The 27,625-nt window shown below is 36.9% G+C and overlaps 1 protein-coding gene across 3 annotated transcripts; it reads left to right on the forward strand.

The window, feature by feature from the left end:
• Positions 1 to 53: 53 nt before the first annotated feature.
• TIAL1 (TIA1 cytotoxic granule associated RNA binding protein like 1) lies at positions 54 to 27,625 on the forward strand. 3 transcript variants are annotated; one of them, XM_073354218.1, is made up of 13 exons: positions 55 to 298; positions 7,159 to 7,281; positions 9,835 to 9,931; positions 13,831 to 13,980; positions 14,215 to 14,269; positions 16,144 to 16,231; positions 18,187 to 18,262; positions 20,976 to 21,084; positions 21,395 to 21,490; positions 21,591 to 21,675; positions 22,331 to 22,454; positions 22,946 to 23,085; positions 24,498 to 27,625. In XM_073354218.1, the coding sequence occupies exons 3-13, from the start codon at positions 9,920 to 9,922 to the stop codon at positions 24,613 to 24,615; spliced, it is 1,053 nt and encodes a 350-aa protein (XP_073210319.1). In that variant the 5' UTR covers positions 55 to 298; positions 7,159 to 7,281; positions 9,835 to 9,919; the 3' UTR covers positions 24,616 to 27,625. The 3 variants fall into 3 exon arrangements, with proteins under 3 accessions (XP_073210318.1, XP_073210319.1, XP_073210320.1); XM_073354217.1 differs by lacking the exon at positions 7,159 to 7,281 and having other exon boundaries at positions 54 to 298; XM_073354219.1 differs by lacking the exons at positions 55 to 298; positions 7,159 to 7,281; positions 9,835 to 9,931; ... (1 more) ...; positions 14,215 to 14,269; positions 16,144 to 16,231 and adding an exon at positions 17,640 to 17,714.

The raw sequence follows: 27,625 nt of genomic DNA on the forward strand, positions 1-27,625 counted from the left end.
GTGGCGGGGAATGGGAAAGAGAATCCGGCCGGAGAGGGAGCGGGCTGCGGCTGCGCAGTTCGCGGCTTCCTGAGTGGCTGGCGGCGGCGGCCATTTTGTAGTGCTGCCTCCCTCTCTTGCTCGGACTGCGGTGTCGGGACCTGGCGCGGGGGCGAGACTGAGCGAGGGGAGCTGGGGCCCTCACCTTCCCTTCCCTTCTCAGTGCGCGGCGGAGCCCCCCCCCCAGCGCGCCCCCCGGAGACAGCTACGAACGGCCCTCACGCGCCGTGATGGAAGACGACGGGCAGCCCAGGACCCTGTGAGTGAAGAGAAGCGGGAGCCGGGCGGGGAATGGGGGCCCGTGGGGACTGGCCGGGAGCAGCCCCCGGGTGGAGAGGGGCTTGGGGGGCGTCGGGAGCTAGAGGGAGGATATTGACGGGGCGGGCGGGCCGGGGGGATTCAGAGCGTGGCGCGGGACGTGCTGCCATAGCATGAGGGGCCTGGCCGGGGGGAGGCGGATATTGACGCGGGGGAGGGGGCGCGAGGAGAGACCACAGAAACCGGAGAGAGGAAGGAGAACGTGGAAGATACTGACGGGAGTTGGGGTGGGACCGAAATTGCAAGAGGGAGGGAAGAGGAAGCTACAGAAACAGGGAAAGGGGGAGGAGAATTTTGGGGGGAGAGAACACATAACCTGGAGGAATGGAGGAAGGCAGAGGATATTGACGGGGGAGGGCAACGGGTGATACTGAGGAGATGGTCCAGAAATTGGAAGTGTGGGAAGGCGGAGGAGTAGAATACCGACGGGGGGGAGGATGAGTATATTGACTGGGAGGAGGGGAAGATCCAGTAACTGAAAGGCAAAGTGCAAAAACTGAAGTGAGGTAGGAGGAGGAAACTAGGTTGGATGATTCTGACTTTGGGAGGGGAAGTGGAGAGCCAGAAGACGTGTGAGTGTAGAGGGAGGCACGGGAGAGATCCAGAATTGTGAATGGGGTGCATAATCAATGACTGACAATTTTGAGGAAGGCATGCTCCTTATTGTACTCTTGAGGCTAAGGGAAGAGTAGTAGGGTAGGCATATATGTCGGCCTGCTTTGTTGTTGCGACTAAACCCTCCCTTCACCCATCTGAATTGTATATGTGGCAGAAGAATGCTCACAGCTACTCCAAGGTAAATGGATTTCTCATGGTTCTAGTTTGTGGTGTCATCAAACAGATGTTCATTGTTTCATTTTCTTTCCTGGGGTGAGGTGAAGACCATTGTGAAAGAGGATTCTTTCCCTAAAACTGGATGTTTAGAAAAGTCATTTATTTTTTTCTCCAGTACTTACTTAGTATGTTTTTTGCTAGACACTGTCATGAGAATTCACATCATCTTGAGTGTGTCAGTATGGGGTGACTTACTAACAGCTTGAAGGTTTCCTTCTAAGCAAGTGAGCTTAATCTTTAAAAAATGGGAGGTTTTGAATTGCTTAGTTTGCTGATAGTCTTACTGAAATCTGCTGTGCTTTCGTTATGTTGGAATATTTTGTTGTATTTTTAAGTTATATGGGAGGTACCTGGAAAGTATAAATTGGCACTTTATATGCATTTTTAAAAGTCTAAATAAAATAAGTTTTGTTCAGACTATTTTCAACTAGTTTATAATCTCAGCTCCCTCTGCCAGTTTTGTGAAGAACAGTATATATACTAAATGAAATACAAAAAACTCAGACTGTGCATGTGGGTAAGAAAGATGTTGCCCTTTTGCCTACCTTGGGAAAATAGCTTTGAAATGGCCTTTGGGGCCTAATTTGGGTTGTTAAGACACTTAAAAATGCAGACTGTGTTGGGAATAAAATTGGTCTCTAACCAATTTTATTTTTGTAGGTGATATTGTCTGTCTCTTACCCTCCTCTTCCCCAATCCACAAAAGTTGGATTCGATTATTCCTGATTTAGTATAACAACAGTTACCAGGCCTGCCTTTGCTCTTTGAGGTACATATTTTGAGTCCTTCTACCCCAAATAACTTTTAGAAATGGATATTGACTGCCTAAAAGGACTTGGAATTCACTTATAACAATGGGGAATAATCTTAGGATTTTTTTTTAAGTGGGGGAAGGAGAAAGAGTAAGATGCACAGTGAGGTTTAATTTCATTTATTTTTAATGAATGAAAGATACTCCTGACTTCCCCTCTAAAAACAAAAACACTTCTGGGAAAGTTGGAACTAGGCTAAGTTTTAAATATGCTTTGACTGATGCTGTCAAGTTCTGGTGGTGTTAGTAGTTTATACTTTTGACTGAGGCATCTGGAAGTGAAGTAGTTTAACCCTTAGCCATTTAATGACAAGATTACATTTGTGCTAAGATGTCTGAAATAACACCTCAGAAGAGCTGCAGAAGAAGATTGAATAATCACATATGATTATATCTCTGCTTAATTTGTCAAGTTAATATACAGTAAGTGCTTTTCTTAAAATACAAATAATTTTCTCTTGCATAATAATATAAAAAATCCTGCTGTAGAATTGCTTAGACATTCCACTCACCTCTAGCTTTATCTGAAATACCAATAATGTTTTTAAATTTAGGATTCTCTCTCAAATCCTCATCTTGTGGGTTTTTTTTTAAGATTACTGGCCTACGTTAAGCCATTCATGTATAGCATTCATGCCTTTTCATTTGAATAAGATGCTCACTGACATCTAGTACCAAATAGTAATATTGCACATTGAACTCTTAAGTAATTTTCTATAAAGTAAGTAGTAGGTATTTTATCTTTAAACCCAGTTGACCAATTGTATAATCACGTGGTCAATAAAATAAGTGTCATGGTTTTGTGCCCATGCGGTATTTCACTTATTAGAGAAAATATATCTCAGGAGTTCTCTTCTATTGCCACACTGGAAAATACTGTATGTTACTGTTTTTTCTCCTATAGACAGCACAGCTAGGGATCAAATGTTTTAATTGGCAAAAAAAACCCCAAAGGCCTTAGGTCCTAAGTAATTGTTTTAAATGTTAATTGCCTACAGTATTAACTTATTTTGCAGTATTTTAAGTGGTATTATATTGCTTTCTGGTGTTTAATGACTTTCTTAATGGTTCAAAGTATCTGAAATACTAGAAAACAAAGACCATTTAACCTCTCTCAGCTAGCAGGCTTTTATATAAATCTGAAAAAAATTATAGTTGGCTCACTTGTCCAAGGAAATGGTAGTATTTCGATAATTTATCAGCTTATTTTTCAAAAAGAAAAGGAGTACTTGTGGCACCTTAGAGACTAACCAATTTATTTGAGCATAAGCTTTTGTGAGCTACAGCTCACTTCATCAGCATAACATGGCAGTATGGTAAGGAAGAGAGAACTATGTTTACCTCTACAGTGCCTCATATGTCTGGATTCTGTGTCTGGATTCTGATCAAAGCCTCTCCTTATTAACATTATATAGAAAGTAACAGCAAAAAAGTACTTTTGAATTGATTCTCAATGCCATGCTAGTTGAGACTGAAATCAGTAATAAAATATATTAGACTAACAAATTGTATTAAATTTTTGAGGCCTCAAAAACTCTTTTGATAAGAGTACTTTAGAACTTACTAATAACACATCTTGTTGAGATGAAAGTTTCAGTTGGAATCAAACTTACTCTTGTAAATTCTGTCGGATCCTTCACAAACAGTAGACATTGAAGTCTTATTACTTTGATTCCCTGGGAAGCTAGAACGTGAGTCCTGCCAATGATCTGTACTCTGACTTGGGACTGTCCTTTTAGCACGCTAAAGTTGTTTGTTCTCCATATTAGCAGTCATCGCATAGTCACCACTGTACACAAAGGTATTATATCACCCACTATGCCAAATTATGTATTTTGGAATGTGGATCTGATCCATGGGGCACTGAGCTAAGACTAAAACTTTGAATCTCAAACTTCACTTAAAGCCAAGTCTCATAGATAAAGGTAATAGCTTCCATTTCTGGAAGCTACAATATGGAATTTCCAAAGCATTTCCTCTTTCCTGTAGCTCACTAGTAGTATCTGTGAGACAATGCCATCTGACCAATTCAGAGAGTTGGAATTCATGTGAAATTTTCACCATATAACTTTCCCCTTTTCTTACCCTTCCCCGCAAACATTCAATAACCTTCTTTAAGGTAGAACCTGGAAGAACTTTGATGGGCCAAAAAGAAGTAGCTATGAACATAGCTGTCCTCACTTGCCTACTGTACAGCGATAAAAAAGTGTTGCCCTCATAGAGCTCTTTTGATCCTCAGCCTAGTTGATGGTTGATGTGCTCTGCTGTTAGAATTTTTCTTCTACTAGCTTAACAGGATCTGTGAACCTCAAATATTGTTTCTTGGGGCTGGTTTTCACTACGGGGAGATCCACACTGCTGCAATCGATACAGCAGGGATAGATTTAGTGGGTCCAGTGAAGACCCACTAAATCAACCACAGAGTGCTCTCCAGTCGACCCTGTTACCTTAATTTTCTTGGGGAGCTGGAGTAAGTCGACGGGAGAGCGTCTCCCATCGATGCAGTTCAGTGAAGACACCGGGGTAAATCGATCTAAGCTATGTCAACTCCAGATATTCACAGCTATTCACATAGCTGGAGTAGCGTAACTTAGGTCGACTCACCTCAGTAGTGAAGACAAGTCCTTGGTCTATAGACATTGTCAAAATCATTCAGTAGTATAATATCTTGGACTTCTGGTATCTGGTCTAGGTTTTTAAACTATGCCTATCAGTGTAGTATGTAAATGCCACAATTTTACAGAAGTGAACACACTGTACAAATATGTCAATATGCATGAAGCCACAGCATATTGATATCCCATGAATTAAGGAGACAGCCTAGAGAGGTATAGTAAGTACATTTTTTTACTGTATAATGTATGGTTTTGCAAAATTGAAACTATTATCCTGTGGGTTATAATAATATAAAAAGCTTGGAAGACCATAGAAGTAGTATTTTTAAAAGCACTTGCTTTACTCCAAACGTCATATTGCATAGTTCTGCGAACTTAGTATTTTATAGTCTAAATAGATAGTACAACTTTTAAACTATGCATAATTTATATTAAAAAAACTTTCTAAGCTGGCTGCATGTTACAAGTGGCTGTTTCCCTGGCTGTTGTGAAGTCATGAGTATATTGTCTTGCCACTCAAGCCAAGCTGGTGTTTTGTGGCTTCATGGGGAGTGGATTTTGGTAACATAAGACTTCAGTTCCAAAGGGGTTGAATGTCTTCCGTACCCTGGCTATTTGGGATATTCAAGTACTTTACACCAAAGTTGTTTGATATTTGTATTTTGTTTTAAGTCCTCTTTGAATATATTGGGAGTAGTGCTAATATTAAGTACAAAGACTACATGAAATATTGAAGCTAAATCTTCATCTTTAACTCCCACTGGCCCGAACTTCTATAAGTTTGCATGGCCAAATGGTTCTAAAAATCTGGACTCTGCAGATATTGCTATGCTTATGTTGTTTAACATTATATTACAGATTGGTCTGAGGGTACATCTACACTAAAAACAAACAAACAAACCCAGGACATCCAGTCTCAGAGTATGGGTCAGCTGACTTGAGGTAATGGGGCTTGTGCTAAAGGGCTTAAAATAGCATTGTAGACATTCCTGTTTGGGATGGAGCCCAGGCTCCAAAACCCAGCTCCAACCCGAAAGGGAACATCTACACTGCTATTTTTAGCCGCATAGCCTGAGCCTAAGTCAGTTGAATTTAGCTCTGAGACTTGCTGCTGCAGTTTTTGTGTGTGTGTGTAGTATAGGTGTACTTGAGTCTACAGTACTGCAGTTTCAGAATGGTAGTAGCAATTTGAGAATAGTGTTAACTGCTTTTGTATATTTTTTATAACACTGAAAGCTGAAGGAAAACATACTACAATATAGAATGATGCAATTATCTGAAATTCATTCAGGGAATTTTTAAAAACTTGTTCTTAAGCCAATAAAGCATTATACTTCCTTCAAATATAGGAGCTAACTGACCCAGAGTAGTATTGCTTTTTTCCATAAGGAAGCAGCCTACAAAATGGCTGAAACATGAATTTTATAGTAAGTTCTTAACCTTTTTCATAATGATTTTTTAGTAGTTATATAAACCTGCCTATTGTCCTTTTTGGAAATTTATTAAATTAGTGTGGAGTAAAGCTTATGCTAATTCCTGAAGAATGATTTTTCTAGTTTCCTGCCAGCATGAAAGAAGTTCTGTTTTGTATAGTTTTTGCACAGTATTAATATACACCTTGGAATGATGCTCTTTCTGATATTTTACTATATTGCAAACATAATCTTCCCTCATTTCTTTGAGTCAATGGAGATGAAGCCACCCTGACTTCACTCTGTTTACATTCATGTTTGTGCAGCGCAATTGATGAGTGTGGACTATGTACACCATTTGGGAATGTGTTAGCTTATACTGCTGCAGTGATAGCAGAGGAAACACAAGTGCTCATTATGTAGGTCCTACAAAATTAATGGTTATTTCTTCACAAGGATTGTTTTATTTATAATCTCAGTTATTTTTTTGTCTGATTCTAGTAACATCCTCAAAGGTTAAATTTTGGGTTCAGACTATGAATAGTCTACACATTTTTTAAACATTAAGTATCGTTTAGTCTGTTTTAAAATTTAAACTAATTTTAGTATGGCATATATTTATGTAGTTTGAAAAGACAATTCATGTTGTTGTGGCTAGGTAACCTAGAAGAAAGTTCTAAATCTTATGTTGCAATTCAGTGAAAGATGTGATATGTATTGACAGCCGTGTTACAAGTAGTGACAGAAGTGTAGTTCTCAGTGTTAGTGTAGCTGGCTGCTGTATATTTTGTGTGTGTGTGTGTAATGTATATAAATAAAAGCCAAATAGCTGGTTTGTCTGGATAGCTTTTTTGAAAAAGTTGTTCAGTGAAATTTATTCTAAAATGTTGTGAACCATTAGTTTCTGATAGTGAGTTTTCCCTACTATATATAGAATTGACTTTGTAAATATGCATGCATATTCTAAATGGGAAAGTTTATATCCAGCTGATATCTAAAAAAGTTTTTCTGGACCCCGATTAAAATTTAAGACCTGGTTGAGAGATTAGAGAAACAAATATTTTACATTCACTGAAACAATAGTTAACAAATACTGTTTTTAAACCTAAAAGGTTTTCTCTTGATTTAGATTTGTGTGGTACTGGTGCAAAACCAATCAAGTATGTAGTGTTGATTTCATCACCATTCGAGTAGAAGACTGACCATAGGGAACTATAACATTGGCAGAGAGTTTATTTCAGGCTTTTCAAAGGTAATAAACAGATAAAAGGGAGTAACTGTAAGTGTTTAAAAAGTGATTTTAAAGATATTTGGTGTTTCTCATTTGTTAGTTGAAGGAAGCAACTTTTCAAACAGACTTTAAATAGCTTTCGCTTAGTATATAGTGGTATTCCTGCCTCCATTTTTACCCATATGTATTAAACTTCATTGTGAAGTTGTTTGAAAGTGATACACTAAAGCGAAGTGTCTGTGGTTTAACAGGCACACTTGAATACTTAAAGTTGGGTGGCATTGTGATACTCTTAAGTTGTAATGACAGGTTTCAGAGTAGCAGCCGTGTTAGTCTGTATTCGCAAAAAGAAAAGGAGTACTTGTGGCACCTTCAAGACTAACAAATTTATTTGAGCATAAGCTTTCATGAGCTACAGCTCACTTCATCAGATGCATTCAGTGGAAAATACAGTGGGGAGATTTATATACACAGAGAACATGAAACAATGGGTGTTACCATACACACTGTAACCAGAGTGATCACTTAAGGTGAGCTATTAGCAACAGGAGAGCAGGGGTGGGGGAGACCTTTTGTAGTGATAATCAAGGTGGGCCATTTCCAGCAGTTGACAAGAACGTCTGAGGAACAGTGGCGAGTGGGGTGGGGGCGGGGATAAACATGGGGAAATAGTTTTATTTGCTTGAGGTTGGGGGGCTGTCTGTAAGCAAGGACTGGCCTGTCTCCCATCACTCTCACAGATCTTGGGAGACAGGCCAGTCCTTGCTTACAGACAGCCCCCCAACCTCAAGCAAATACTCACCACACAACAGAACCACTAACCCAGGAACCTATCATTGCAACAAAGCCTGTTGCCAACTGTGTCCGCATATCTATTCAGGGGACACCATCATAGGGCCTAATCACATCAGCCACACCATCAGAGGCTCGTTCACCTGCACATCTACCAATGTGATATATGCCATCATGTGCCAGCAATGCCCCTCTGCCATGTACATTGGTCAAACTGGACAGTCTCTACGTAAAAGAATAAATGGACACAAGTCAGACGTCAAGAATTATAACATTCAAAAACCAGTTGGAGAACACTTCAGTCTCTCTGGTCACTCAATTACAGACCTAAAAGTGGCAATACTTCAACAAAAAAACTTCAAAAACAGACTCCGAGAGACTGCTGAACTGGAATTAATTTGCCAACTGGATACAATTAACTTAGGCTTGAATAGAGACTGGGAGTGGATGTGTCATTACACAAAGTAAAACTATTTCCCCATGTTTATCCCCCCTACCCCCCACTGTTCCTCAGACGTTCTTGTCAACTGCTGGAAATGGCCCACCTTGATTATCACTATATCATCGGTATATCACTGTGTATATAAATCTCCCCACTGTATTTTCCACTGAATGCATCCGATGAAGTGAGCTGTAGCTCACAAAAGCTTATGCTCAAATAAATTTGTTAGTCTCTAAGGTGCCACAAGTACTCCTTTTCTTAAGTTGTAAATATACCTACATGATGTGAACGTTCCTGTGCTCCAGATTTGAGACTTTATTGACAAATGTACTGAATATCATTGTACAATTTTTACATATAAATTCAGTTCCAAAGCTTTACATTTCATTACTGAAATTTGATAATTCAAATTAGAAAATGTGGATTTTCAGCAGGTTTTCATGATATGGCTTTACCTTTTGTGGAGGTGCATTCTAGATTCTCTACTAGCTTTCAGTATTGAAGAAAGTAGATGAACTTTCCTGTTGGAGTTTGAGTAGGAAACTTTTTTTCACCTGAAATTGACCAACTCATACACTTTTAAATTTGGAATTGTCCCGAAGGTTGAGTAAGTACTAAAAAGTTCTTAAGTTTAAAAAAAAAAAAAAAAAAAAAAAGGGGGGGGGTGTGAAAAAGGCAGTGTAGTAGTTAGTATCAGAATGACTTTTGGTCAAAACTTGCAAGAGTTTTGTTGCATGTATACTGTTTTTTAACACACTTACCCTTCCTCTGGAATTCTCAGTTACCACAACAGATGCCTAATGGAATACTCCTTCTCTGTACTACCCTCTAAGTTACATTCTTGTTTGTGGGTTTGTTGTTTTCCCCCAAATGACTAGATGCAATAGAACCAAAGAATTGAGCTCTCTGACTATGAGATCATTTGTTGTCATCACATTTGGCTGCGTTATATATCAATAAAATATTAAGAAATATTATGTTGGTTATATAAAAGAATAATTTTCTCTAGTCAGTGGGTAGCAAAACTGGATTTTAAACATCATTCCCAACTTGATTGCCTGTTCTCCCTTTTTGTTGCTGCTGACAGCAGCATTATTGCTATCTACTATTACATGATTATTTCTAGTTTCATGATCTCAGTTGCACTGCCAGTCTTATAATTTAGGAAACTTGTTAATTTAGTAACTGTGAATAAGTTCATATGCAAATGTAAAGTATTTTGTTCAGTGTGGGATATTTAAAAGGAGGTTTTACATAGAAATCGTATAATATGTTAAAATCTATTATAAACTTGGAGATAAAGTTGCTGGACTTAAAATACTGTTTATTTCCTTGTGTAGCTATGTAGGAAACCTCTCCAGAGATGTGACTGAAGTACTTATACTTCAGTTATTCAGCCAGATTGGACCATGCAAAAGCTGTAAAATGATAACAGAGGTAAGGCCTTCCATTTTCAAATGGTATCAAATATAGCATACTGGGTTTGCATTAAAATGCAGAAAATCAGATTGGCAGCATATCTCTGCAACACTGGTGTATGGTGGAATATAGCTTCCTAGGCAAACTGTATTTGTAGATCCTTGCACAGATACAAATTTATACCTGCAGACCCGCAAGGCTCTCCTGGGAACCGCAGTGGCAAAAGGAGCAGAACGTGGGGCCGCCGCTCCCAGGACCCCATGCAGGCAGCTCCTCTCCTCCTCCTCCTCCTCTGTACCGTCCCCAGTCCTGCCTCTGGCCCTTCCACGCAGCTATCTGCGTCTCCTGTCTGTGGGCATGCGTGCCACTTGAACACATGAGCACGATCAGGAACAGCTGCCAGTGAGCCTGATACCCTCCCCAGTAAGCAGGGATGGAGACACTATAGCCGCACCGGAGGAGCCGCTGGCGCGGGGCACTGGCTCCTGGGAGCGGCAGCCCCACATTCTGCTCCTTTCGCTGCTGCGGTTCCTGTGAGAGCTCTGCAGTTCTGAAGATACTGATTTATATCTGCGGATATCCGCATCCGCGAATATAATTTTGTATCTGCACAGGGCTCTATATATTTGGACTCAACGCTATGCATGACTAAGCAGTTGTCAGCTTGTGCTCAAAGGCTGTCATCTGATGCAACAGAATTCTTGTTGCCATTTACTCTTTAGGAATAAGTTCCTTCCAAGACAGTCTTCAGCTTGTATAATTGAGTATTGGCATCCTTTGGTTTCGTGACACTTGATGGGAATTTCTAGCACTGCAGACATTTTAACCCAGTCTTTATAGTTCTACATTTTTAATAACCATAGATGGTTAAATGGAGTTCTAGTAATCTGCTGTAGGTAAATTCTCAGTCACACATGTTCATTTCCTTACCCAGTGACTTCAGTAGCTGTCAATAAATAGTCTAGAATGGATGAAGGGTTGAGATATTCCAACATCTTTCACTGACCCAGGACTCTTCAGCCAGTCAACTCAAGGACAGACTAGTAATCTGACATCTATCTAATCTGAAAGAAGATAGATCAATAAGAGTAGAATCAGTGCCATTTTCTTAGTCAAATTACAGGTTTCATCTGTAATAAAGTATCCAAATGTGCAGTGTCCATTTATGGCCTTTAAAGTGTGTGTGCGCGTTCAAAGTTCACCCTGAATTTGGTGGCCTGTAGTAGTACCAAATTTAAATGCTTGCTTTTAGAAATTATTAACTGGCATCTTTGTCTTGTCTGAGTTTCAGGAATGCAGATTGAGAGAAAACAGAAAATGGAATGTATGATGTTTCTGTTAGGGTGGTTCACTACAAACAGCATGCTAACACTTGTATTTTATATTGTATTTAATAGACTGCAAAGGTCTGAATGTCTGTGGTATTTGCATTTCCTTTCAGATTTAGATGGAAATATTATGCTGGTGGTACAGTAGGTCAGTACAACAGCCTTTAATTTGTGGAAATGCATCCCAAACCTAGTTTGGGTAATAGGTGCCTTAAAACCCTTTTACTCCTTATTCCCATTTATACAACTTGAAAATGAGTACATAATTCACATTCAACTTGCAGACTCTTTTCCAGAACTAGAATAGTGGGTGTATTGCAGGGGAAGACATGGCAAAACTATACTTATGGATACAGGCTGAGCTGCACCTGCCTATCCTGTCCTTCTCTCTAAAATCAGAGCACTTTTCATCTTTTCATGGGCATTAAACTAGCTCTCCTATTTAAGAGCCTCTTGCTCAAGACCTAGTCACCAACTTCTCTCTCATCTCCCCCAAGTGGAGATAGTATTGAATGAGTCCATCTGTGATGGTGCATAGTTTCTTCCCCAGGACTAATTAGCATGCTACTTTACTTTGCTCTCAGTTCTGTGTTTCCATTTTTGTTATCCCGCTTGTAGAAGACATGGACCAAATAGTCAAAAATAACTACAGATTTTGGGTGCCCTTCTTGAGATGCCCTGAATGGGTTTGATTTTTTTCAGAGCGTGGCTGCTCAGTAACTTTTGCAAATTGGGACCTTTAAAGGAATCTTGAATTGGACACCCAAAAACAGAGGTACCCAGAATCACTCCTTAAAAGGCCCTTTCTTTGAAACGAGGGTGAAAATGGGGCATTTTCTAATGGAAGAATAAACTCTAATACATGCACTGTGTATCCTGAGTTTCCTCCATTCTTCCTCTTCCTGCAGCAGGAATGTGATGGGGGGAGAGAGAGAAAAGGGGCTTTAAGCCTTACTTGTATCTGGTGTTCTGGGGCACCTGGGGACCTACCCCAGTCCTGTGGTTAGTGCAGTCTCATGACTTCTCTAACTCTTAAAATATGCTTCCCAGGGCCCCCAGCCACATCCTGTCCTCCTCCTGACATGTCCCTATCATAAGGGCTGAGAGGAGGGCCAGCGTAGAGCCCATGTGTTGGCTCTGCACCAGTTGGCAGATGCCCTGTATTGAGGGTGTTTCGGAGAGCTATTTCTGCCCTCTTTATTGTCCCTTAGTGCCACTTTAGGGCCCTACTATCCAGTTCTCTTTTGTCAATATCAGAGATGTGAGTGAATGACTGCATTCCTTTATATCCCTCTGGAAACTATATTTGAGCACATGTCCCTTAAATAGGCATTTCTTTGTATCTTATACTTCGTATATGAACCAACATATTGGCTAATAACGGTTAAAGCGGTGTGAAATAAAGACCCAATCTCCACATTTTTGCTGGCACTACTGGAGAAAGTGCTGCTGTGCAAGAGCACGGTGGGTTAGCAATTAATTTACAACAGAAATTTTCCTATACATGTGAAAGAAGAAAGAAGGGAAAATGGGGTTCTTAAAGTGAACTTAATTTTGTTTTAAATTAGCTATTTTTCAGAACTTGCTTTATGAGCTCTTTGGTCCTGGGATTGTACATACAATATCAGTAATGCAGATATCCCAATGTAAAACTCCCCAGCTTAGTGCACGCTGCAAACATTTTTCACAAAGCTTAAAATCTAGTTTTTGAATTTCATACTGTAATGATTGCGATTTGATTGGCTTCTCAGAAGTCGTTGACTGTCTTTACATTTAATATCTCTGTTGTATTTAATAAAACTTTTTAGCAATTAGTATTATTTAAAAGTGACCTGAAGGGCAGATGGGGCTGTTTGTACCCTTCCTTTTCCCTGCTTCAAAATGTCTAAAGAAAGTCTGACAGGTTTGTCTGCTTGGTTTTACATTAGAAATTCAGGTCTTTCCAACCCCAGCAGTTCCTAGCATACAGTATGGATGATTGGAGACCATGTAGCATTATGATATCACAAGCATCGAGACTAAAACTTGACCACTTGTGAAGAGAGGATATTTAGTCACTTTTACACTTTACTATTAACTCACTGACTCCTTTAAAAGATATTTGCATCCAACTATTGACAAGATTTAATATTTTCACTTGTTGGAGCTAAGAGAGCTCCCACTCCAGGTTTCTGGTCTACCAAGGAGTCCTTTGGCAAATAAAGGAAAGATTTTTGTCAATCAGGAGGAGGAAGAAGAAAAACTTGAAGGGGATAGGAGGGAAATGATAAAACCTTTCAGGCTTTCTTTGTATGTGTTAAAGATGCAGAATTTCCCAAACCCATTGTTCCCCTCTGCAGGTAACCTGGTATGTGTTAAGCTTAGTAGACTAATGCTAAATGAAGACTTAAAAAATGGATTTAACCTTGATAAGAAATGTCCACATTTTTCAGTATAATTGAAGTATCTTCAAAAAGAGTTGAATTTTAAAAATTAGAGTTCAATGTATTACATTCTTAATGTTATTTTAAAGGTTATCTTATACTAATGAAATAACATTGTTAAAGTTTCTAGCTATAAGTAATATTTTTTCCTGGATTTTTTTCTCAGCAACCCGATAGCAGAAGGGTCAACTCTTCTGTTGGATTTTCTGTTTTGCAGCATACAAGCAATGACCCTTATTGCTTTGTGGAATTTTATGAACACAGAGATGCAGCTGCTGCATTAGCTGCTATGAATGGGAGAAAAATTTTGGGAAAGGTAAGTTGTGTATAAAAATGCTAAGGTTTAAGAAATTAGACTTATGTAAAATATTTAAATTATGATGTGAAGAATTTCACTGAAAATGATCAATACATCCTCTGATGCCTTAAAAAAACTCTTGTTCTCCTCTAAAAGAAAGAATTTGTGTAGGTTAATATTTGTAAGTGGCCTTTGAGTGTACATTAATTTCTAGTTTTATGCATTTATGCTAAATCTTACATTTATTTTCAGGAGGTCAAAGTAAACTGGGCAACAACACCGAGTAGCCAGAAAAAAGATACATCCAGTAAGTAATACCGCAGTATTACATTGTGAAATATTTGTATAGCGATTAGTGTAAGAATAGGTTGCAGTGACACGTCTAAATATCATTGTATTTTACCTCTCATGCTGAGTTTTAATAGAAGAAATACCCACATTCATATTTTACAATTGAAGTCTTAAAACATTCCCTGTATTTTACTCTATTTTACAAATGGTGGAAACTAAACATAAGAATGACCATCCTGGGTCAGATCAATGGTCCATGTGGCCCAGTATCCTGTCTTTTGACAATGGCCAATCCCAGATGCTTCAGAGCGAATGAACAAAACTGATCAATTATTGAGTGATCCATCCTGTCTTGTCCAGACCCAGCATCTGGCAGTCAGAGGCTTAGGGGCAGCCAGAGCATAGGATTGAATCCCTGACCATCTTGGCTATTAGCCATTAATGGACTTACCCTCCATGAACTTACCTAAATCTTTTTTGAATCCAGTTATATTTTTGGCCTTCACAACATCCCCAGCAATGAGTTCCCACGGGCTGATGATGCATTGTTTGAAAAAGTGCTTTCTTCTATTTGTTTTAAACCTGCTGTCTATTAATTTCATCGGGTGACCCCAATTTCTTGTGTTATGTGAAGGGGTAAATAACACTTCCTTATTTCACTTTCTCCACACCATTCATGATTTTATAGACCCCTATCATATTCCCCCTTAGTTGTCTCTGCCAAATTGACCAGTCCGAGTCTTTTTAACCTCTCCTCATATGGAAGCTATTTTGGTTTCCCTTCTCTCCTTTTCCAATTCTAATGTATCTTTTTTGAGATGTTGCAACCAGAACTGCATGCAATATTCAAGGTGTGGGTGTACCATGGATTTATATAGTGTCATTAGGATATTTTCTGTCATTATCTGTCCCGTTCCTAATAGTGCTTAACATCCTGATAGTTTTTGATTGCCGCTGCATATTGAGCACATGTTTTCAGAGAACTACAATTACTCCAAGATCTCTTTCTGGAGTCGTAACAGCTAATTTAGTCGCTATTTTGTATTTGTTTGGGATTATGTGTTCCAGTGTGCATAACTTTGCGTTTATCAACGCTGAGTTTCATCTGCCATTTTGTTGCCCAGTCACCCAGTTTTGTGAGATCCCTTTGTAGCTCTTCACAGTCAGCTTTTGGCTTAATTATCGTGAGTAATTTTGTATCATCTGCAAACTTTGCCACCTCACTGTTTGCACCTTTTTCCAGACCATTTATGAATATGTTGAAAACCGCACTAATCCCAGTACAAATTCTTGGCAGACCCTGCTATTTACATCTCTTCACTGTGAAAACTGAACATGTATACTTATCCTTCGTTCTTGTCTTTCAACCAATTGCTGATCCAAGCGAGGACCTTTCTCTTATCCTGTGACTCCTTACTTCGCTTAAGAGCCTTTGTTGAGGGAATTTGTCAAAGACTCTATGAAAGTCCAAGTACACTATATGCACTGGATTCCCCTTGTCCACATGTTTGTTTGACACCCTCAAAGAATTCTAATAGATTGGTGAGGCATGATTGCTCTTTACAAAAGGCATGTTGACGTTTTCCCAACATATCATGTTCATCTGTGGCTCTCATAATTCTGTTCTTTACTATAGTTTCTACCAGTTTGCCTGGTACTGAAGTTAAATTTACTGGCCAGTAATTGCCAGGATTACCTCTGGAGCCTTTTTAAAAATCTGAGGTGGAGAAGTTAAATTACTGTTGAATGTCTGATGGAATCCTTGAATTAAATTTCCTTGGAGTTCCTGGATCCCAGTTCTTTGTTAAGACTCACTTTCTCAGAAGTATGCAAGGAGTTAAATTACTAGATAGCAGTTAAATATTTGATTATATAATGCTTTATTTGCAGATCACTTCCATGTATTTGTTGGGGATCTAAGTCCAGAAATAACAACAGAAGACATCAAGTCAGCATTTGCTCCTTTTGGTAAAATATCGTAAGTATCATAATCAATACTGCAAACATCATTTCAGGGAAAACTAGCATAAATTTGTTTTTTGTCTGAAATAGTATTTCTTCATCTTTTTGCAGATTGTGCGATAAGGTTTTCATTATGTTAGGGTGGGTGGTGAGATGTCTTCATTTCAGGTTGTGCATCACATGTTTGTAAATACAATTAATGAATTCTGTTCTCCAATCCAGTTGAAAGCAGTACGCTTTTAACCTAATTTACATATAAAGGTCATTACAGTTTTTAATTGAATAACCAGAAAAATAACAAATCAACAGCTTTTGTTAGTGTAACTAATTTTTTTGCTTAGTGTTTGTGTGCAGAATAGTGATTTCAAAAATTACAAGTGGTGTGTATTCCATCAGACTTGCCTATAGGCAGTATAGGAAAGCAGGTAAATATCAAGGTATTATTTTGAGATGCAGTAAGTGTAGCTAGTTGTAAAACTTAGCTAAGTTATGAATGTGTCTTGTATAAATGTAAGTTTTTTTTTTTCCCCTAAAGTATGAAATAACTTTTCAGTTAATCGAAGGGGGGTGAAGTTAAAAGTGCTGTATTTCAATGAAAAAATGCTGTTTATATTTGTGCACACTTCTGTCAGTTAAGGGATAAATACCTATCTATATTACATATTTGAGATTAGATTTCAAAACATCTATTGTGTTTTAATTGAACATGTTAAATATTACAAGAATTCTTGAAGTGCTAAAGCATGTATGTCTCTTTTGAATAAGGTAGTGGCTTCAAAAAGTACATTGATCTCATATCACTTTCTTTTTAAAATCCTTTTAAAAAAAATTACACATGAACTTTTTGTGCTACTTTACAGGACTATATTTCTGCTAAGAACAAAAATTCTCATTTTTCTTGCTCTGTACACTTTTAAATGAACCATAAACCTTATTTCTTACCTTCTGCTATTTTGTTGTTTACTTTGCTTTTTATCTCTAAATGTGGTAAGTAATACTGTTTAAAAATCAATATAAAAAGAATACAGGTTTCTATTTCTCAGTCTATATTTATACCTGAGACCTGCAGTTTTTCTAAAGTCCAAGTCACAATTAAAAGTAATAGCATTCTGGTTATTTTGCAGAATTGCTCATAAGAATGGACAGGATCTTGAAGGCTAACTGCAAGGAACTGTGCACACTGGAACTCAGTTGTAGATTTTTTCTCATTTCTATTTATTCTTATTATACATTATTTATATATACATATTTTAGTATTTACATTTTAACATTCTATATTCAGTGCAGTTCTATATTTCCAATCATTTTAACTTACTCACTAAAAATTTCTGTGTAAATTTGTTGTTTTCGTACTGGTGTGCTTAGCATTGTTGTTAGTTTTATTATCCTTTCTTAAATTTCTGAAAATGTCAATTTTTCAAAATTTACAGCTGCCCAAACTCCAAAATGATGGTAGAGAATTGACCAAGAAAAATAAAGAAATCTGTTAACCAGGCCATGTATGCCTTTTAATTCCTATTTTTTTTCCTCTTTTTCAATTTTTTAATATTTCATATATTTTGTATCACTAGGCAGAAGACATTTAACTATTTAGAAAATGCATGGTAAAGTAGATAGAACTGTTACAGTAATTTATAGAACAGTAAACCTTAGAGGACCCTAGTTAATAGAATATTAGAAAAGGAAACTTTGTTCCTTTTTAAACTTCGAATTTGAACATTTTAGTTTTAGCCAGAAGAGGTTATGTGGATAGGTTGCATGTTTATTACATGTTATTTTTTTGTCCTACTGCTTTTTTCTAACAGGTAAAGAAGCAATAGGGAGAGTTCAGGAATGGCTATAGTTTTAGGGCTAACTGAATTTATAAAAAGAAAAACAAATATGCTCACAATACAGTGTGTGTGGTTCCTTTTAGTTTTTATTTTGAAGGTTGTTAATAATTCCCTCATATAGCTGTGCTTCTTTTCACAGGGATGCACGGGTAGTTAAAGATATGGCAACTGGAAAATCAAAAGGCTATGGTTTTGTATCATTTTATAATAAACTGGTGAGTAACCACACTGCAGGAATAATCTTTATACAGACCAGTATTTATGCAGAGCAGTTATTAAAGAGTCTTGAAGTCAGTCCTCTGTATTTAAAAAAAAAAAAAAAGTTGAAAGTTTCAGGTACTAATCCTGCCAGAGTCATCCTGCCAATTTTTGTAATTTTACCAGTGGTTTTTTTTCCATTTTTTAAAAAAAGGTTTTCCTCTCCTCCTTTGCTGTGATCCCTTTCCTAAGGGAAAAGAATTGATTATTCAGGGGAAAATATTGAAATTGACTATAAACAAAGTACTGTCAAACAAAAGGTAAACATACAGTAAAAGTGAAGAGATTTTTTTTTCCCCCTGTAATCTTAAATATAGTAGTAATGGATAAAAATATTCCAGACAGAAGTGACTTACGTTGACTAGCCCTTTAATAGGCTTGCTAAACTTATTTTTTAGAATTATATTAAATAAATACAGTGTCCATAGTTAATGATACATCCTCACTATTTATGGCAACAAGGTGCTTTTTATAAAGAGTAATTTTAAGTTATACCATATGTTAACTAAAATATCTGAGAACATATTGTGAAACGAATTGCCCACACAAGGTAGCTATGAGAAACAGAGCTATTTTTATACAGAAGTACTTGAGGGATTGTTTACATAGCTCCTCCATATTGCCTTCTAAGCTCGTTCTGTGTATTGAAAAAGAGACAAATGTACAAATATTTCAGGGGCTCGGAATTATAACAAACATATCTAGTGCTTTGTTGTTGGAAGTATTTCACATTGTTTTTTGTCATTTTTGTAATGTTGAAATGAAGTTCAGTGATTTCATAGTTAAAAGGACGTTCCATGATGAAAATAATATTAAGAAACCTTGGTTTATTAAAATTGAAATCACTGAAACTCTAGTTTACATTTTACCACTTATGCTTTGTCTAGTTGGCATTCCTCAGTACAGACAGCAAAAGTAGATATGTCTTTTTTTTATTTTCTGATTCTCATGCATTATCATAAGGTTGTTTCAGTTTTCAGCCCTGCAGAAAAAATGTTTAGATGGTTTATATGTATGTAGAGCCTAAATTACGTGATTGTTCCTTTTTAAGAGTGTACCAGTAAATAGTACAGTTCAGTTTGGAACTTGGTATTTTCTTAGTGTCAAATAGGACCACATAATTTTGTACCAGATATTTTAATTAAAAAAACAATAAAACTCTTAACTGATAGGCTGGGTTTGTTACTTTCTTGAGTGCTAGTCTCTGTAGATCAGCCACTGCTTATTTTAAGTGTAAAAAAGTGTTTTAAAATTACTTCTTGCATGTGCCCATCTACTCTTCTCTGGTATCCCTCCCTTTCTCTATCACATTTAAGTCTTATTTTCTTCCAAAAATATGAAACACTTGGAGGCAGTCCTACAAAGTTCTGAGTGCTTTGTGCTTTTCTCTCTTGAAAGTGCTCGGCACACTGTAGGACCAGGATTGTTCTCTCATCTGCTACTGTTCCTGCTTTTGTCTTTTAAGTTCCTCCCAATTTTCTCTGATTCATCCCCACATATTCTCAGCTTTGCACCTTGTAGTTCAGGGAGATGGAACCTGTTCTAGCCCCCATGATTTTGAAACAGTCTTCCAAACTGTGTGCCATGTGACCCTGTCTCTCCTCCTTCAAAGTATCTGCATTCAGTGGTGCACTTGTGAATTATGTCTGAATTAAGCTGTTCAGGCTATGGACTGTCTATTTTCCGTGTTTGTATGATGATGATTGCTCTTATGGCTCTGTAAATGTTGGACTGCATTCAGAGGTGATATAAGTTGAATACCATGAAGGGGCAAACGGGAGGCTGTAGCAGGAAAAATGGGTAATAGGAGGTGGTTAGGTTGGGTGGTAGAGAAGGTGGGGTAGATCTCAGCTTTGCAAATTCCTCTTACCTACAGTTCTGCCTTCTCAGAGTATAGTATTTCCTCTTACATCACCATTTACTACCAAAATTTAACCAATATGCAACCAAGTTGATGATGGTTTTGAACATGAAGATGCAATACCCTTTTGCAGCAATTCCTTCTTGATACATAATTTGTCACACTGGAAATCTGTGGGTCAGAAATGTATTCATTATGAATATTGTAGATAAAGCAGTAAGATCAAGGAAATTCATAATTATGAATTTTTCTATATCCAAGTATAATAGGTTCTTGTTACTTTCCATCTGTTTCTATTAATGCTTTTTTGCATACTACATTCCCCATATAGTTATTGGTAAGACTAATTATAGTATAATTTGAGCTTTGTATAACTAAACTCTTATATTTTGGTTTAATTTATTTAAGATTGCTTTTGGTAATCATAGAACATTGATCAGGAGATCACTGGGTATTCAATTATAGGCTTTGTTTCTGTTTGCTTGTCTAGGTATAGTATCCTTGCTATATACATGGCTTCCATTGTCTTCTGTTGTGTATTCTGTGCATTGGAAATAGCAATTCACTAGTGAAGTAATTTTTTCATTACTGGATTTTGTTGTTACTGCAGAATTTTATGATGTCGCTGCTTTAATATATTAAATGCCCCAAATCTTGAAAACTACAGTAACTTTATTAGTAACTGGTATTGCTGTTATATATAAATTAATCCCAGTGACAGATGAGTACATTTTCAAAAGTAGTAGGCTTGCCTGTCTTCTCTCCTTGTCCATACATGTTGAATGAGTCTTAATTCTGATGTCCTTCAGGATGCAGAAAATGCAATTGTGCACATGGGAGGCCAGTGGTTGGGCGGCCGTCAGATCAGAACTAACTGGGCAACACGAAAACCACCTGCTCCTAAAAGTACACAAGAAAGTAAGATGCTTGTGTTAACCTTTTATTAGCTCTCCAGCACACGTACTGTTATGCTGGACTTTACAATGTACAGTTAGCAATACGCTTAAGCCACCAAATTCACTTAACTTGTAATTTAGTATGTGTTTGACTCCCAGATATTCAGGAATAAAAGGCCTAGTATATTAAATCATTATCTTTCTTATTTTTCCTGTTGATTTGTCTTAAAATATTGAGCAGATTTGTCAAATGTATAATTTTGTAATTATATAAAAATTATTGGAATGCAGATACTGTTTTAATGTTTGAAAATGACCCTTTCTATGTATAGATAGCACGAAACAGCTGAGATTTGAAGATGTAGTAAATCAGTCAAGTCCAAAAAATTGTACTGTTTACTGTGGAGGAATTGCCTCTGGACTAACAGGTATGATTCACTTTTATTGAGGGTACGGGGGACGTGTTAACTAATGAGTTTGCAGCCCCAAGGTTGCTAATGAATTGGTTGAAAATATCATCTGTTTTAGATCAACTTATGAGGCAGACGTTTTCACCATTTGGACAGATTATGGAAATAAGAGTTTTTCCTGAAAAAGGTTACTCATTTGTCAGGTAAGGCTGTTAAACTAAATCTATGATTGTTCAATATATTAGAATTTCATGTATTGTTATGTAACATGTACTTTAATTAGCAGTGCTGTTAAATTAAAAGCTCTCGCTTGCAGTATACATTGAAGAAATTGAAGCTTTAAAGGTTATGGGCATTTGCTTCTCAGAAAATAAAGGCTTACAAAGGCAGCCTCAATTTGGTGTAAGATTTTTGCATTTCTTATTATTAGAGTTGTCTGAATATCTGATTTATTTTATTTTTTTGTTTTTTGGTTATTGATTTGCTAGTCATTGGGGGTGAGGTTGGGTCAACCCGAAACAAAACATTTTAAACTTTCAGCAGACTGAAAAGTGGAAAAAAATAAATAAAACCCCAAAACTTGTTTAGATTTTGAGTTAATAAAAATGAAATTGAAGTAAATTTCTAAACAAAGTTTTGGATTTCTTTTAAAAACTAATTTGGTGAATTAACGCACATTCACATGTTTCGGTGGACCCAAATCTGTATTTGGGGAGTAGGAGGGGAGGAGAGTTTCAGCCAACAATTTTTCACCCAGCTCTACTTGTGACGCATGCATGTAGTCACAGTTCTTTAAAGTAATAGCACTATCAATTATAGTAAAACATAGTGTTAATTTCATTTCTATCTTATCTCTAGGTTTTCAACCCATGAAAGTGCAGCACATGCTATTGTTTCAGTCAATGGAACTACAATTGAAGGACATGTTGTTAAATGCTATTGGGGTAAAGAATCCCCTGATATGACTAAAAACTTCCAACAGGTAATTACATTTTAAATCTATTTTTAGTAGTTTGAGTGTTTTTGCATAAGCCAGCTGTGTTAAGTGTAATCTCTTGTCCATTATCTCTCCCCATTGATACATTATTAATAAAGTATTAATACATACAGTTAGTGAAATTGCATGGTCTGGTCTTTTTGGTAGCGCACATTGCGGTTCACTACAAGGTTGGGCTTGCAACTTTATAGGAACATAACTTCTTGTATGATTCAAGATGGGAAGCAGCTTTGGGAAATCTCTGAATTCTAGCTAATTGAGCTACTGAAGACTAGCTCCATCCCCAGTCAAATATTTTATGGTGCTATTGAAACCTTATTCTTATTGCAAAGGCAATTCTTTTTTCAGTAATTAAAGCAAAGAATTGTAACTCCAGCGGTATCATAACGCCATAGATTAAGGTTTTGCCCTTGCCAGCCATCATAAAATTTAATGTGTCTGTAGGAGTTGTACTACGAACTATTTTTTTTGCCTAGGTTGACTACAGTCAGTGGGGGCAATGGAGTCAAGTCTATGGAAATCCACAGCAGTACGGGCAATATATGGCCAACGGATGGCAAGTACCATCTTATGGAATGTATGGTCAAGCATGGAATCAACAAGGATTTGGAGTAGAGTAAGTGATTATACTTGTTTCAGATATTTTAAAAAAGGTGTGTTGCAGTTCTCCAAAAATGTTAAAACTCTTCAGTAATCCCCACTTCAGATTAATTTGGTATCAGGAATGCTCTTGCTTCAAGCCTTTCCGGCCAAACCCTCTTCACTAGGAAGCTTAAGTCTGTTGAATCTCATGCTCTCTGAGGAGTTATTCAGTGCATTATGATATGCACTTGTTTCAACATTTTGTGTATATTGATGTTCTGAGATAAAAGATGGCTGGTAGACACATTTTGCTTCCTTGGTGGACTCTGAGTCTTGATTTAAAAGAACTTAGCAGATGATTTTCAACGCTCTTGGGTGGCAATTATTTTAAAAAACAAAAAAACCAACAGCCTGTAGCTGAGAGCAGTCATAATGCCATGTAACCCAAAAGCATTTACCTAAGTGGCATACTAACTCTGAAGGGCATGGACTGCATAACTGAGCATTCATCTGCTCTTAAGAGTATTTAAAATATATGTCCAGAACAGTTTTTTAAACATTATCTTAATTTTGTAATATTCTCTTGAGGATTTCACAGTAATATTTTTCACTGCTGACTTATCAGCGCGTTCCCCCTCTCCCACCCAGATGTGTCTCCATTATGTTTTCCTTTTTTATACATCTGCATCAGTGATGTTGATAGAAGTTTGCACAGCTCTTGGAATAATGTTAACTCTTGCTGTAAAATCAGTGGAGAAGTTCATATTGTTTCTGTACCCAAGTGTGTTTCTTCAATTAAGTGGCTTCAGACTGATCATGTTGCATTTGAAATAAAGCCAAAGAAACTTGAGTGTGGCTATAGGAAGAATTTATATTTAAGTACTACACAAAATCTGTCTAATTTGATTAACGTATTCCCTAAATACTATATTTAAATCTTCCTTGCATTTGAATATTAATGGAAAAGGTGTGATACATATTGAGTTTATAAAATTAAGTTGCTCCAAATGCTGGCAATTTGCCAAGTCATCATCTCCTGTAGATAAGAAAACTGTATAGGGTCCAGAGAGCTCTTGAAAATAATAGAATGTTTCTTCTCCGTCTGAGCCAAACCAAATTGTCTGTTTTGTTTAACTTGAATGGGGCTGCATTTTAAAATTGATTTAATTTAATAATTCCCTTTTATGTATTTGAACAATACCTTTCTGCTTTGGAGATTGCTAGCCCATGCAGCTAGTATATAGGTTTCTTGGCTTGTGGCTTTTTCCAAGAAGCAGGCACATTTTAGGAGGAGAACCTGTTTTAAAATCTTCCTGTATGTGCATTATTTTTGTGAGAAGTTGGGAAGCTTTTGACCTTGGCAGGAATAGAAGGTAACAGAAGCGATATCAGATTGTCTCTTTGTAAATAACTTGATTGGCTTGCCTTTTTTGTTTGTTTTTAAAGCCAATCTCCATCTGCTGCCTGGATGGGTGGATTTGGTGCTCAGCCTGCCCAGGGACAAGGTGCTCCTGTAATACCTAACCAAGCTGGATATGGTATGGCAAGTTACCAAACACAGTGAGCTGGGACTCTGTTTAAACGTGTGTATTTCATGATAGGCTTCAGTTTCCAGTGATACTCTGAAGACTGGAATGTAGACACCGGAAGAAGAAAATATTTATTTTAAAAATGGAAATGTTTGGAACCTTTAGCACAGCTTTGCTTTGGTGAAGAACACACGTCTTCTAGTTCTGCCTTTTTAAGTTTTTGTTCATGATGGATATGAACATGTTTTTCTTTGTGTACAAAAACTAAAATAAAGTCAATAAAGACAACTCTGACTACAAATTTTGATATAGTAGGATAAATGGCTAATGAATTTGATCCTTAGATTACCATTCCATTTTTTTTGTTCTGTCTTCAGTGTTTTACATCCCTATGCTTTTTAAGAGAAATGACATTTGAAATACAGTAAGCTGCTTTCAGTTAAACACAAATCCTGAAATTTAACTGTGGACCGGTCATTACACCTTGTAAGACAGTAGTGGGTTTTCAACAAATGTGAGGGCATCATTCAGAAAACATACATGCTCTTGGAAATATTTTTTTTAAATATTTAATTTTTCTATATGCTTAAACTGAAGTCTGATACAAAATAAACTTTCAATCTAAGCTGAAAAACATTACTGTCTGAGTTATTTGAGCAAATTTTGCTGTCCACATTCAGGCACATACTAAAACTTTTCAAATCTGGTTTGCTTTTTAAAACTCTAGTAATTGCATTTAATTTTGAGACGCAAAATGTTTTTGCAAGTATGGTGTTTGTATTAGTCAGGCAGTCATACTTGTGCTTTTTACATAAAGTTTGAAGGCTACACATTGTAAATATTTAATAACTACAATGTTTCAAAAGCATGCTCAAACATAGAAGTAGCTTGTAATTATTCAAAGTAATACTTAATATACTCTACTGCTTTAAATGCAGTAGACTGACAAGAATGTGCAAGACTGACATTTCCAAAGTTGGCTATTATGTAAAGTTACATAAATTACTATACAAAGAGCCTTAATTTTAATTTCATAAATCTTTAATGCATCACCTTTTTGTTATTAGAAATCTGAATTTTTGCTTTACATTATCGGGTATGTAAATACCTTCGTTAACAACCTTGTAAGCCTATTTCAAGGTTATTATAAGTTGTATAGTATCTTGAGTGTTTTGAAAAATCTTGGGATGTTTTTTAAGTCTAGAAATATTTTGCCCAAGGATTTTTTAACAAGATTGTTAAAAACATCTTATTTTACAGAATATTCAATGTGCCATTTGGTAAATGGAGATGCAGTTGAAACAGTACACTGAGTTGTGACTTATTTTTAACTAAAGTTTTTGTCTTTATGGGTGGTTTGCATGTGATGAACCTGTACAGAGGCTGGGTTGTTTGTGTACTGAGTGTATAAATGGATAAATCATGAAGATGTTTAAATGGTATACTTGGGTTATTTCTGAATTATTTTATGGATACATTGATATAAACTGCCTCAATAAATTTGAAGTTGAAAATGAATGTAAGTTAGCTATAAGTACTGTGTTTTACCTGTGACAGCTAGGGGGTGCAAATGTTTCAGTTGTATATTTGAATACACTGAGACAAGCACTGGTTTTAAAAAGCAAATAGGACATGCTGTGATAGTCCAGTGAAGTAAACTTGCATTAAAAATGGATTGTTGCATTTAAAGGGTTTATAATTCCAGAAGAAAGTCTGAGAATCCTGATATTTTAGTCTGTTCTATTTCTTTCATAGATATTATTTTAGTTTCAAGTTAGAATAGGATTTTGAAATAGAAAATTGCTTTAATATTATAAATCTATCCAAGTAGTTAAAATGACTGCACATATTACTGTTTTAGAGAATCGAATGATTTATTCATTCCTTTTGCAGCCAAATCACTTATAGAACCCTTATCTCTTGGATCAAGGTGAAAGGAAGGAGTTCTAACAGAAACTAGATAGTGAGCTAAATTATACCTACAGATACATATATGCAACTCTGATGCACACCTTATGCATGCAATCGTGTCTGGAGTCAGTGTGGAACCCCAAGTGCTTGTGATGGCAGAAGTTGGCCCTTTATCTCTCTGTTTCTTGTTTACCTGCTGTTCTACTCAAGCTAGAAATTTGTCTACATTTTGTAAATATGTATATCTTTAAGCGAAGATCGGCTAATACATTGTAGTCTATAAATTTCACAAATAAGTCTGACTTTTTATAATGCTTATCTGGTTAAAAATATTTAATGAATCATGAGTTATTTGAATTTGCAAGTTACTTTAAGGTTTGTTGTTTGCTTCCATGTGACGAGTGGGGTTTCTCCTTAAGGCTAGGTGTTGGAATATAACTAAAGCAGTAAAATTGTTGATGTTTTTTGAGTTTGTACTATGACTTGAGCAGTATGCTCTTTCATGAGTTTACTCAATATTTAGATGCTGCAGGTACATCACCACATAAACACCCAACTGAAATTGGGAAGAAAACTAAGGCCTTGATCCTGCAAGATCTCAGCACACAGATCTTCTTAGAAGTCTGATATGGCCACTGCAGGACTGGGCTGTAACTGATGTCTCTTCTCCTCATCCTGAGAGCCACAGTATTCTTCTCTCTCAGATAATTAATTTCTTCTAATGGTTTCTTTTTTATACAGCTTTTCTTTAACACTGATATTTCTTTGCAGAATACTCAAGGTACAGGAGTCTCCAGTGTCTTTAGACTAATGATTCCATAGTATTGTGAGGAAGAGTTTATACTTTGATTGCTTTCTTCTCAATAACGTTCATAAATACACCAGTGACAGTTACCTTTCATTTTTTTTGGCACCAAAGAGCCTCTTGCACCATTTTGTGTTTATGAATGACTATGTTGTGATCCACCATGCTCTCCAGTTGCCGAAGTCAACCACTACATTACCCCTTGCCACTAGGATTTCAGATTTCAAACAACCATTGAGTTTTCGTGGCTGAAGTTGATGGGTGAACTTGAGGCAAGGCTGTAATCAATGTTTTCAGAAAACATTTAAATAAAAGCAAAAAGTTATAAA

Source organism: Lepidochelys kempii, chromosome 7 (genome assembly GCF_965140265.1).
Source record: "Lepidochelys kempii isolate rLepKem1 chromosome 7, rLepKem1.hap2, whole genome shotgun sequence".
NCBI classification, from domain to species: domain Eukaryota; kingdom Metazoa; phylum Chordata; order Testudines; family Cheloniidae; genus Lepidochelys; species Lepidochelys kempii.

Excerpts from the sequence above, each read along its gene's own strand:
- TIAL1 (XM_073354217.1), top strand. The coding sequence starts at position 270 with ATGGAAGACGACGGGCAGCCCAGGACCCT. Across the intron at positions 299-9,834 it reads GACGGGCAGCCCAGGACCCT|CTATGTAGGAAACCTCTCCA; the intron begins GTGAGTGAAGAG and ends TTCCTTGTGTAG. Across the intron at positions 21,491-21,590 it reads AATTGCCTCTGGACTAACAG|ATCAACTTATGAGGCAGACG; the intron begins GTATGATTCACT and ends CATCTGTTTTAG.